Source organism: Lactuca serriola, chromosome 2 (assembly GCF_051521515.1).
Source record: "Lactuca serriola cultivar US96UC23 chromosome 2, Lser_US96UC23_V15, whole genome shotgun sequence".
In the NCBI taxonomy this organism is placed as follows: Eukaryota; Viridiplantae; Streptophyta; class Magnoliopsida; order Asterales; family Asteraceae; genus Lactuca; species Lactuca serriola.
In genome coordinates this window covers 162,794,993-162,807,296 of record NC_136409.1, presented here as the reverse complement: position 1 = coordinate 162,807,296, position 12,304 = coordinate 162,794,993, and the positions used below count along the sequence as shown (strand labels likewise).

The 12,304-nt window shown below is 31.3% G+C and overlaps 1 protein-coding gene across 1 annotated transcript; it reads right to left on the bottom strand.

Moving 5' to 3' along the window:
• Nucleotides 1-5,536: 5,536 nt before the first annotated feature.
• LOC145087226 (GTP binding protein) lies at nucleotides 5,537-8,043 on the bottom strand. Its single transcript, XM_079025144.1, has 6 exons — nucleotides 7,850-8,043; nucleotides 7,175-7,235; nucleotides 6,868-7,003; nucleotides 6,473-6,779; nucleotides 6,263-6,391; nucleotides 5,537-6,178 (listed from the first exon to the last, which is right to left on the bottom strand). Exons 1-6 carry the CDS (start codon nucleotides 7,950-7,952, stop codon nucleotides 5,739-5,741), a joined length of 1,176 nt encoding a protein of 391 aa, XP_078881270.1. The 5' UTR covers nucleotides 7,953-8,043; the 3' UTR covers nucleotides 5,537-5,738.
• Nucleotides 8,044-12,304: the final 4,261 nt, after the last annotated feature.

Below are 12,304 nucleotides of genomic sequence, written 5' to 3'. Positions count from 1 at the left end.
TATGTGCAGAGTGCACGCATGTATAATATCGAGTTATAATCGGTCCGACGACATGTCGGGGGTCCGAGGGCAGCACCCTAGGTCTAAGGTTTCCAAATGGATAGCACCCCTTTAGCGGGGTCTAGGGACAGCTCCCCTAGCGGGGTCCAAGGGACAGAGCCCCTGGTTGGGGTCCCGATGTGATAATGCAACATAATTTGATAGATCATTACATTTTGCTGGTAAAGAAGTTGAATCATTAAGGAACTTAGTCTGTGAGATTCCTTTGTGGTCTAAACCGATAGCACCTATTTCTACCCATTGTGATAACGTTGCCGCTTTGGGTAAGGCCTATACTCAAATGTAATGACAAGTGGTGACACTTAGGTGTCCGACATAGTATGGTTAGAGAATTAATCATGAATGGTGTAATTTTGATTGAGTTTGTGAAATAGCAACATCATTTGGTAGATCATTTGACTAAGCGTTTGTCAAAAGACTTAGTGCACAAGTCTATGATTGGGATGAGATTAAAGTCCATCTAAATTCTATAATGGCAAGACACCTAATTCCCTTATAATATGAAATTAAGAGCTGAATTCAATATGGAAAACTCACACTTATATACTGGAACACATGAAGTATACATCCCAGGTGATGTGTTTGGTTTTGTAGTTAACCAGGTTGAAGTTTAGATTTTTAATAATTCCTTTCATTAAATGTATGTGCAGATGCATGGAAATGAGTTACCTACGTGCATGTGAAATGTAGCCACATTTCTAGAGGTTGTGGACTAGGACTTGATACGATCATGAGAGGATTAGGACATGCGGCTAAATAATAGTGTCAAGTTGTATTTTCTAGAAATTTCAATAAACTAGTATGTATTTTACATTTTGGTATTCAAATGGGTTGATGAGTTCAATTCTTAGAACACCCTTATTCTCGAGTATTTGTAAGAGTATAATACTAAGTGGAAATTCAATCGTTACGAAATTTTCATTATGTACTAGTTTGGTTTTGTTTTGATAATGTTATGTTTATTCAAGGGTTACACTAAAATGGGGGAGGATTGTTGGTGATTTTAGTGTCACTAGGACATTTATTTGTAATTGGAACTTACATGTGAGCTAAGAGACTTCATAATTTGTATTATAATATATTTTTGTGTATGTGCGGAGTGCACGCATGTATAAGATTGAATTAGAAGTCGGTTCGACGACATATCGGTGGTCCGGGGGCAGCACCCCTGGGTCTGGGGTTTCTAAAGGGGCATCGCCCCTTTGGCGAGGTCTAGGGGAAAAGCCCTTGGGGTCCCTTTCTTTATACCACTAACGCTTCAGATTTTACCAGTGGATACATAGTGGAAAAATCGAATTCTTAAAGGGGATTATGGTTAAACTGAATAAGATCGTCAGTTTTGGAATCCCTTGATTTCCTCATTAATTCCGGATTCCCTTGACTTATTTCCAAAGGTACCCATGACCGCCAACCTTAGAAGAAAACCCCACATCTCGTTTTCTATAAAAACGACTCTCCTCTTGAGGAGAAATATGACCTTTTAGCTCTCATTTTTCTTCATACAAACTCAGAATCTTCTAACAATTTGGCTTACGTTTTCCATGCTCAGATATTTAAGTGCTCCCTTGGGATTATTCTAGGTTGAATTTCTTAAAACTTGGGCATAGGGTAGAAATATTAGTTTGGAAAGTGTTTACAGGCTCTACTAGGTATCCATATCTCCACTATAAACCCTACCCAATTTTTAACAATATATATATATATATATATATATATATATATATATATATATATATATATATATATATATATATAGTTAGGTTCCTATATAACCCATAATTATTGTGTGAATGTATGACCAAGTCCAATCATTTCATATGGATAACATAATAATTTTGTTAATTTAATTAATTATTATTAAAATTAAAATTCTATAATTATGGAATATAATTTAAAATCCAAATAACTACCATGTTTAATCCCCTATAATTATGTCTAGATATCATCACAAAAAAATTTCCACCGTCTTGAACTTTCACCCCATCGTCTCTCTGCCACCACCGAGATATACCCCTCACCACCGGCCATCAACACTACATCCATCATCGAACTTCAACCGGCCACCAACACGATGTTCAGAATCGTCGCATACACCCCGGACACCACCAGTCGTCCATTACCGTTGGCTAGTCTTGAAATATTCTCGCAAGTTTATTATTGGGTAATGATTTAATTTCTATGGTTTTATATTTTATTATACGCATGTTTGTGTAATTGTGTGGGTATGAATTTATTCAAGAGATGGATTGTTATTAGCTATTCAAGATTGTTTTCCTTTGATTGCAGAAACTATCAATTGTCAAGATTTGAGGTAATTCCAATATTATATTAATTATTATATGCATTTTACATTGAATATGGATGCATATGTATCCTTTTGGTTGAGTTAATTTCTTTATTCTTTTGAGTAATACCAACATATTACATCAATTCCAATGTTTTCTGCTTAGAGTGATGAGATTTAGGGTAGAATTGAAGATTATCAAAAAAAAAAAAAAAAAAGAAAGAAAAAAAAAGAAAAGAGGAATTCCTATGTTCTAAGGAAACCTTGTTTAATCACGACTTCTTGTCAAGTGAAATGAAAAAAAAAAAGTTAAATTTCTTAACATTCTTGGAGTTTTGTTCCTCAAAGTATCTCTAATTCAAAGAATACATAACATTAATGTGATTCTTAACAATAAATGAATGTGTGCATTGATATGTGATTCTTTAAAAGAAAATATTTGCATTGCCATGTGATTCTTTAATAGAAAATATTGGGAAAGACTGAAACCAACATATATTTTTAAGAATGAATGACTAAAAAATGATTGATTTTTCGAGAATGTTGCAGGTAAAAAAGTAGTCGTTTTTGGAAAACATCAAAAAACAATGAAGATACATGGAAAAACCATCGAAAAGAAAGGAAGAACTCTTCAAGAATAATCATAGATTCTTAAAGAATGTATGATATATTATAATCGTTTTTGTATATTCTAAAAAAAGATGAAAGGTTCTTAAAGAATATAGTACACAAGTTTGCATATATTCTTGTTTTATATTATAAAAATGGTTCTTGTTTGTATATTTAATAATTTTTTATTGTATTGTAATACATTTTTCTCAAAGAGATATGTTATTATCTTATATATGAAGTGTATTCTTTAAGAATGTTATTATCTTATATTGTTTAAGAATGTTACTTCTCAGAAAATTATATTCTGTAAAACCGAGAGAATAAAAAACTATTATATAAAATAATATTCATTAAGAATGAAAGAATTAAAATATATGTTGAATGAAGACGTATTATCAAAAAATCTAATTTAAATTAAATGTAATTAATAAAATATGGGGTTATATACAGTAAAGTCCCAATATTTTCATCGATTTGACAAGAAAGTCCTAAACTTTATTTTTTTGACAGTAAAGTCCAAATTACCAGCAGTTTTTGACACTTTTACCCTTTTTCCCCGGTTAGCCGGTAATTAGGACTTTTTTGTCAACAAAATAAAGTTTAGGACTTTCTTGTCAAATCGTCAATTAGGACTTTACTGTCAAAAAAAATAAACTTTAGGACTTTTTTGTCAAATCGTTCAAAATATTGAGACTTTAGTGAATATATAATTTTTTTGTTAGAAATTTAATGGTATGATACTTTTTAAGCATAAGAGTTATTGAAACCTTCTCTAATCAGCTAGATCCTATTGAAATCCTTTACGTTTGCTTCTTGTTAAATCGTTTTTTTAATCTCAACGAACCGACATTAAAAAAAATTGAGATAATCAAGAAAGAAAGAAAGAACCAGGGTTGTGTTGGCTTTTTGCAGTCTCAAAAATGGAGAAATTAGAAACCTAAAAAAAAGAATTTGTCCTAGCTTTATACAAACACAAACAACACATGCCTAGTCAAAAGGGTGTGAATGTGGAGAAGGGAAAGAAGGGCAATTTCGTTTTTTTCGGTTTCTTATTTCTCCATTTTTGAGACTGCAAAAAGCCAACACAACCCTGGTTCTTTCTTTCTTTCTTGATTATCTCAATTTTTTTCAATGTTGGTTTGTTGAAATTAAAAAAACGATTTAACAAGAAGCAAACGTAAAGGATTTCAATAGGATCTAGTTGATTAGAGAATGTTTCAATAACTCTTATGCTTAAAGAGTATCATACCATTAAATTTCTAACAAAAAAAATTATATATTCACTAAAGTCCCAATATTTTGAACGATTTGACAAAAAAGTCCTAAAGTTTATTTTTTTGACAGTAAAGTCCTAATTGACGATTTGACAAGAAAGTCCTAAACTTTATTTTGTTGACAAAAAAGTCCTAATTACCGGCTAACCGGGAAAAAGGGTAAAAGTGTCAAAAACTGCCGGTAATTTGGACTTTACTGTCAAAAAAATAAAGTTTAGGACTTTCTTGTCAAATCGATGAAAATATTGAGACTTTACTGTATATATCCCTAAAATATGAGATTTGATTTGACTTCTATTAACTAATTTTACGTCATTGCTTAAATCGTAGATACTTATCATATCTTTCTCTTTATTAAATGTCATAATTGTCATTATAATTATAATAATTACAATTTTATAGTACATGATAGTCTATGTTAATAACATGTACCCCAAAATCACATCCATTCATTATTCTTAATCTAATGATCGGAATTTGGATACACATTCATACAATATTTATGATTCACATTTGATCCTATATATATATATATATATATATATATATATATATATATATATATATATATATATATAATGTTATTAAACCGATAGTTTATGTACTTAAATGATAATGATATGGGGATTCATGAGATATTACAAGAGTGTGATAATTATATAATGTGTAGTATTACTTAATGAAATTTGAAGACAGATTGTAAACAAGGTCAAAATGGAATTTAATGATCAAGTTATAGTGAAAGTCATGTTCAATCAAGTTATGTATATGTATCTTAATGCATGCATACCTTGTCTAATAAACACTTGAGTAAATTACACGAATGATCCTTATGGTTTGGAGTAATTTGTGTGTTTGGTCCCTAACTTATTTTTTTAACTCCGAAGGTCCCTACTGTTTGTTTTTGTTACACGCTTGGTCCCTACTGTTTGTTTTTGTTACGCGTTTGGTCCATGTCTTACCTTAAAATACTATTATTTAAATAGGAAAAAATAATGAGTTGTGTAAGGTAAGGTGAGAGGGTAGGGTTGGAGGTTTGTTTATTTAAATAAATTAAAAAATCAAGGGCAAAAATAGTATTTTTAAGTAAGACAAGGACCAAGCATGTAACAAAAGCAAACAGTAGGGACTTTCCGAGTTAAGAAAATAAGTTAGGGACCAAACGTGCAAATTACCCTAAACCATAGGGACCATTCATGTAATTTACTCTAAACACTTTTATACAAATAAAAACAGCAGCTTCCAGCTACCACATATAAGTTATTTTGACCAAACATACTGATAATCACTTCAAAACACAAACACATCCAAACACCCAATAAATAACAAACAAAAGTAGATATACAATTTGTGTACAACATCAAGTACCACTTTTTTCCTTCAACACAACTTACCAAAAATTCTTTCTAGAGACAAAATCACTTGAATCTAAACACAACATAAATGATAAACCAAACGGAAAATAAACGAATCTTTCTTTATATCATTAACATTTAACAATATTCATATCACTCATCTATTTCTCCTTCATCACCACTACTATCTCCAAACATTGAAGCCATTTTCATGGCCAAATTTGCAGCCATTTCTCTTCTCTGAAAATCAGGCATCAACCTCAAACTGTCACGCATGTTTCCAATCTCAGACATCAACTGTTCCATATTCTCAACTTCAAACACCTTTCCATCATCATCATCATCATCATCATCATCATTACCTTCATTTGCTTTTTCATTATCAATTTCTTCTTGCAATTTGGATGTTGATGTTGATGTTGATGGCTGCATATCTACCTTGACTTCTCTTTCATTGTTGATAATAATTGATTCTGAGGTATCTTTAGTTGCAGAAATCCATGATACATCTGAATCATCCCATTGTTCTTCTATAGATCCAGCTGATAAGATTTCATATTCGAATTCATAGTTGGGTTCTTCATCTGATGAATCTGGAATCAAAGAATGGGAAGAAAAAAAAAATGTTAACTTTTTGAACTTTTTGATGTTTTTATTAATAAAGTTTGAATGCAAACCTTCTTGTTGAGGTAATGAAGGTTGACTTATAGTTTGACCGGATTTCAAGATCATTCCAGGCCACATATGAGCAGATAAAGCCCCAAGAAGTCTCTCAACACCTTGTGAATCACCATCAACCGATAAACCTGCAATAAATTGGAAAATAATCAAAAACCCTAAAATAAAAAATACATTTTTTACCTAATTAAAATTTTATAGGAACTTACATTTGTCAAACTGAGGATTTGATGCACAAGCTTCAATGTATTCAATGTTATGTTCCAAACACCATTCCATACAAGATTTCTTAATCTCTAATGATGATGATGATGATGATTCATCTTCCAATAAGCTACTTCCTTCAGTTTCTTCAATACCATATTCTGATGACTGATTAAGTACATGTCTTCTGTATTCAATATGAGCAGAATGGCCTACAACAAGATCTGCTTTGTTCCCAATGCATAACAAGATGTCAAATTTCCCAATATCATTGCGTGAAACCCATTTTTTAAGTTCTGAAAATGATGATTGCTGCATGAAATTGGTGTGAAGGAATCAATTTTTATATCATGATTATGATTGAAAGATTAATGTATTGAGAGAAGGAGTGAAGGCTAACATTATTTAAGTCAAAAACCATCACTAAGGCAGTTATTTGATCAAACATTGGCACCCCTGTGATTGAAAATTCATTAAATAAATGAGCCATCCACATTGAGACATCGGCTGTGTAATATTTTGTGTTGATTGTCCACCTGAAAGTTAACATAAACATAAACAATTTTAGGAAAAAAAAAAAATATATATATATATATATATATATATATATATATATATATATATATATATATATATATATATATATATATATATAAACATCACAGAATCCACCATAATGCCTTGAATGAATTGTGTTACCTACTTACCCATAAGCAAGAACCTCTGAAGATGAGTCAGAGTCATCTTCAAAGTCTACAGAGAGTAATCCTGCAGCATGCAAGTAGATATTTTAGTTAGAAATGGCACTTAAAAACAAAGGAAATCACCTATCGTTATATGTGTAAAGAAATGTCTCAATAGAATGAATCTGGAGGCAAAAAACTAAAACGTCTATTTCAATTTGGAAATTGAAAAGTACTAGATCTAGTTTTCAGTATCAAGAGGGGATACTAAGTAGGGAAAAGATGATTAATCAACAAGAAGGATTCTAATCATAAGAAATCATGAACATTTTTTATCCAAAAATGCAGTTTTGGATCAGGAATGTAAAGTGAAGAAATCACAAAGCTGGGGGTTTAAAACTCCAAGGAGGGTAGGGTAGGTTTTTATAAACCTTTACACAACTAAAATTCATTTAATTCGTGAAAACTAGGAGCAAATAAATCAACTTGAAAGCTTAACCTAAGTCATTAGGAACTAAATTTAACCCTAAAAATCTCCGATGTAGCTTGAAATAACACTAATTAAACAAACAAATAAGCAACATGAATTGTAGAAGTGACTTCTCATTGCGATCGGAAGATTAACATAGAAATGGTGTACATTAAGTGACAAATCAATTAGCAGTGAAAGAAGAAAACATGAGGGATAAGAGTGGTTACGAGAGAGAAGGGTCCGCTTGCCGACGCCGGAGGAACCGATAACGAGTACACCAGGTCGCTTGGCCAGCGAATCTTTGTCCACAACAACTGCAGTCGCATCCATCTTTCTCCAAGATCCGCAACTCAAATTCAGTATCGGAATGTTGTGCAATGATTTTTTCAGCTTTCACGAAGTGGTGTTTCTATATTCAAAGGGGCTTTTTATTTTTATTTTTATTTTTTAGGGTCAAGTATAGAAGATTTGGGAGACAAAGTGAGAAAAAAACACGAAAATAATCGAAAAGACAAAAGTATTATTTTTTAGAGTTGAGTTTAAAGTAATTTTTTTTTAACGGTAAAGATTATATTAAATAAAAGCCAGCTGAAGCAAATACAAGAGTCTAAACAACAAAAACAAAAAGACTCAGTCACACAGGAAAAAGAAAAAATTCTAAAAGCGGATCAAATTTGAAAGCACCAAAAGCCGCAACCAACTACGGAAAAACACCAAAAACAGCAACCAACTTTGGGGGAACACCTAGTTTCCTTCCACCTCAGCAAACAACAACATAACAATCGATCATATGTAGCATCCATATACAAGATGGCATACACATTCCACAACCTCGCGACCACCATGACGCCACGAGATGGTGTGCACAGTCGTTGTGGCTTGTCACCATAGCAACGAAGCCCTGTCGTGAAAGATATTTTGAATGATCTTATATGAACTACATCTTGACTCACATGATATGGACCCTCATGTATACAAAACCATTGTTGTAAAGTTTATTTAGCAACACTGAGAGAGAGAGAGAGAGTGTGTGAGAGAGAGAGAGAGATCAAATTAAGATTGTTGCATGGGATTGACTTTACTTAGGCTATCTGGTATGGATACGTGTGAAGACATAGCCACCTCATGAAAACTCCCTTCCACCAACACCATTATAGCCCAAAGGGGGTGTTTTCACCCGTACAGAAAGGATATACAAAGAAGAGAGAAGAAGAAGAGGAAGAAGAAGGAGGGAGAAACGTCCGTTAAGACCCGTGAAGCAACCTAATCAACAAGACATAGGATGGTGTTCATGTGTGAATTGGCCCTTCCATGTCAGATTTCATGCGTGTAATCATATCCATACCGGAAGGCCTCTATGATTGGTTAAGTAGGACCCTTGTTGTATTTGTCGTAATCAAAAGTTATGCCTTTCCAAATGTAGTGTTCAAAGTAATTGATCTCAAACACTTATGGTATGAGTAAATTGAGGTTTTTCATTGTTTGATTTACTTGAGTTATTTACACATTATAATGTTACTTGAGTACTTGTATTATCAATAGTTAAAAAACTTTACATAAGAGTTTTTCTTTCTTTTTTCTTTTTGTTGGCAAATGGCTATGTTACCATGTTTTCAATCAAGATTCATCATGTAGGAACAAAGGATGTCTCGACATAAATTGATACGTATCTTTCAAGGTCCAAACAGATCTTTCTGGCTGAATGGATCGGAAAGACTGTTTGATTTGCACAAAAGAAGGGGTCTTTCCCGGTAAGATATGTTTTTCCCAAAAAGCCCAAAAATCGTATCTTTCTGGCTGAATGGGCTGGAAAGACAATTATACACCAAACCCCGCCACTTTCTTTCTTTATTGGATTATTAATTTTTTTAAATAACTTTTTTAAAATTTATTTTTTTATTGAATTATTACTTTTTTTCATCATTCAACACCGTCAATCAGATGTACAATCAAACAGCATGGTTTCTTTCACAGTCATAAAACTTTCCCAAACAGCATTTTACCAAACAACACTTTCCAAGACAGAAACTATCAAACAAGACCTAAATAATGTCACCACCAAATGGCAGTGAACAAAAGATTTACTATAGAATAATGAGTAACTTTTTCCATTATATAGTTTTTATTTAATTTTAAAAACTAATTAGCATAAATAATAAAAGAGAAAGAGACAAGGTTAGCTAATTGGGATATATACAGTAAAGTCCCAATATTTTTATCGATTTAACAAGAAAGTCCTAAACTTTATTTTTTTTACAGTAAAGTCCAAATTACCGGCAGTTTTTGACACTTTTACCATTTTTTCCCGGTTAGCCGGTAATTAGAATTTTTTGTCAAAAAAATAAAGTTTAGGACTTTCTTGTCAAATCGTCAATTAGGACTTTACTGTCAAAAAAATAAAGTTTAGGACTTTTTTTGTCAAATCGTTGAAAATATTGGGACTTTAGTGTATATATAATTTTTTTTGGTTAGAAATTTAATGGTATGATACTCTTTAAGCATAAGAGTTATTGAAACCTTCTCTAATCTTCTAGATCCTATTGAAATCTTTAACGTTTGTTTCTTGCTAAATCGTTTTTTAATCTCAACAAATCGACATTGAAAAAATTTGAGATAATCAAGAAGGAAAGAAAGAAAGAACCATGGTTGTGTTGGCTTTTTGCAGCCCCAAAAATGGAGAAATAAGAAACCGAAAAAAAAACGAAATTGCCCTTCTTTCCCTTCTCCACATTCACACCTTTTAACTAGACATGTGTTGTTTGTGTTTTTATAAAGCAGAGCAATTTCGTTTTTTCAGGTTTCTATTTTCTCCATTTTTGAGACTGCAAAAAACCAACACAACCCTAGTTCTTTCTTTCTTTCTTGATTATCTCAATTTTTTTCAATGTCGGTTTGTTGAGATTAAAAAAACGATTTAACAAGAAGCAAACGTTAATGATTTCAATAGGATCTAACAGATTAGAGAATGTTTCAATAAGTCTTATGCTTAAAGAGTATCATACCATTAAATTCTAACAATATATATATATATATATATATATATATATATATATATATACACACACACACACACTAAAGTCCCAATATTTTCAACGATTTGACAAAAAAAAGTCCTAAACTTTATTTTTTTTTTTTACAGTAAAGTCCTAATTGACGATTTGACAAGAAAGTCCTAAACTTTATTTTTTTGACAAAAAAATTCTAATTACCGGCTAACCGGGAAAAAATGGTAAAAGTGTCAAAAACTGCCGGTAATTTGGACTTTATTGTCAAAAAAATAAAATTTACGACTTTCTTGTCAAATCAATGAAAATATTGGGACTTTACTGTATATATCCCTAGCTAATTCACTTAAGTTTTTTCAAAATTTATTTTCACAAATAGCCAAACAATTTTGTAGTCTTCACCTGCGAAATAACAATTTGGCCTGTAAAATTGTCAAAATGACGTCATTTTTTTGATGTTTTTTTTAGGTTTGACTTGTGAAAATGCAAAAAATAAATAAATAAAATATTTTTTGATAGGAATTTTTCAAGACCATTTTCATAGTAATAATAAAAAATATTGAAGTCTGACTGCGAAATTACTGTTCGCATGCAAAAAATCTCTTTTCTTTTGTTAGTAATCTTGAAAGACTACTTTCACAAAACAAAAAAAAAAAGATTTATATTGTTAAAATAAAATGTTATACTGAAAGATATTTTACCCAAAAGTATATATGATTTAAAATGAAAAAAAAAAAAAAAAATTGTCTTCATTACTCAGGCCCATCCCATTTAACAACCCATATATCCATCTTGGAGCCCATGAACAAATTTGCACGAAATTTATGAGCTATTTCTTTAAGCCTAAATTTAAAAAAAAAAATATGTATTTTTTTTCTCATAATAATAAAAAAAAAACCTTATGAAAATTAACCAAATATGTATTTTTCTCATAATAAACTTCAACAAAGGAAGACGAAGACAACAATTCTAATACGAATCACTTGCTAATTACATTAATATTAGACAGAGAAATTAAATATTCTCATCTTTTTTGTTTCTACTATCCTTCTATTTACTTTAGATGTTGATAAGTATCATTAAATTTAATTTAAATTTGATTGAGATCTTAAATGTATATATTTGTCATCATCTTAAAATAGGTATGAAGAAAAATATTAACAAAAGTTAGGAGGATATTTAATTTCTCACAAAGAGAAATTAGGAGGATATTTAATTTCTCTATTAGACAAAATGTTGTAGTTATAAATATAAATGGTCGACCTTGCAAGGTGTGCCTCTGAACAAGACCCATTAAAATCTGTGGGCCAACTTTATTTTATTCTTTTGCATTGTGTATTATTTTTTTTGACCCAAATCATATTAGGTTATGAATATATGAGCCGTCAGGTGAGAATAATCAGAATTGACACAAGATGATGAGCGAGAATCATAATTTTTTCGAGAGAAGTAAACATCGCTTTGGTTCCTCCATTCTCGTGGATTACTGATGGCTAGTGAGTAGACTCCATGGCAACAACGGTCTCTTTGCTTCCGTCTTCATAAGCTTTGACTTCTCACTTCTTATTTCTTACCCACTTCTTCATCAATACTCAAAAATTAATGAATCACAAACAAATCGGGAAGCCTTATTACTTCAAAATCCAAAAATTAGAACTTCACAAGAAAATTAACGTT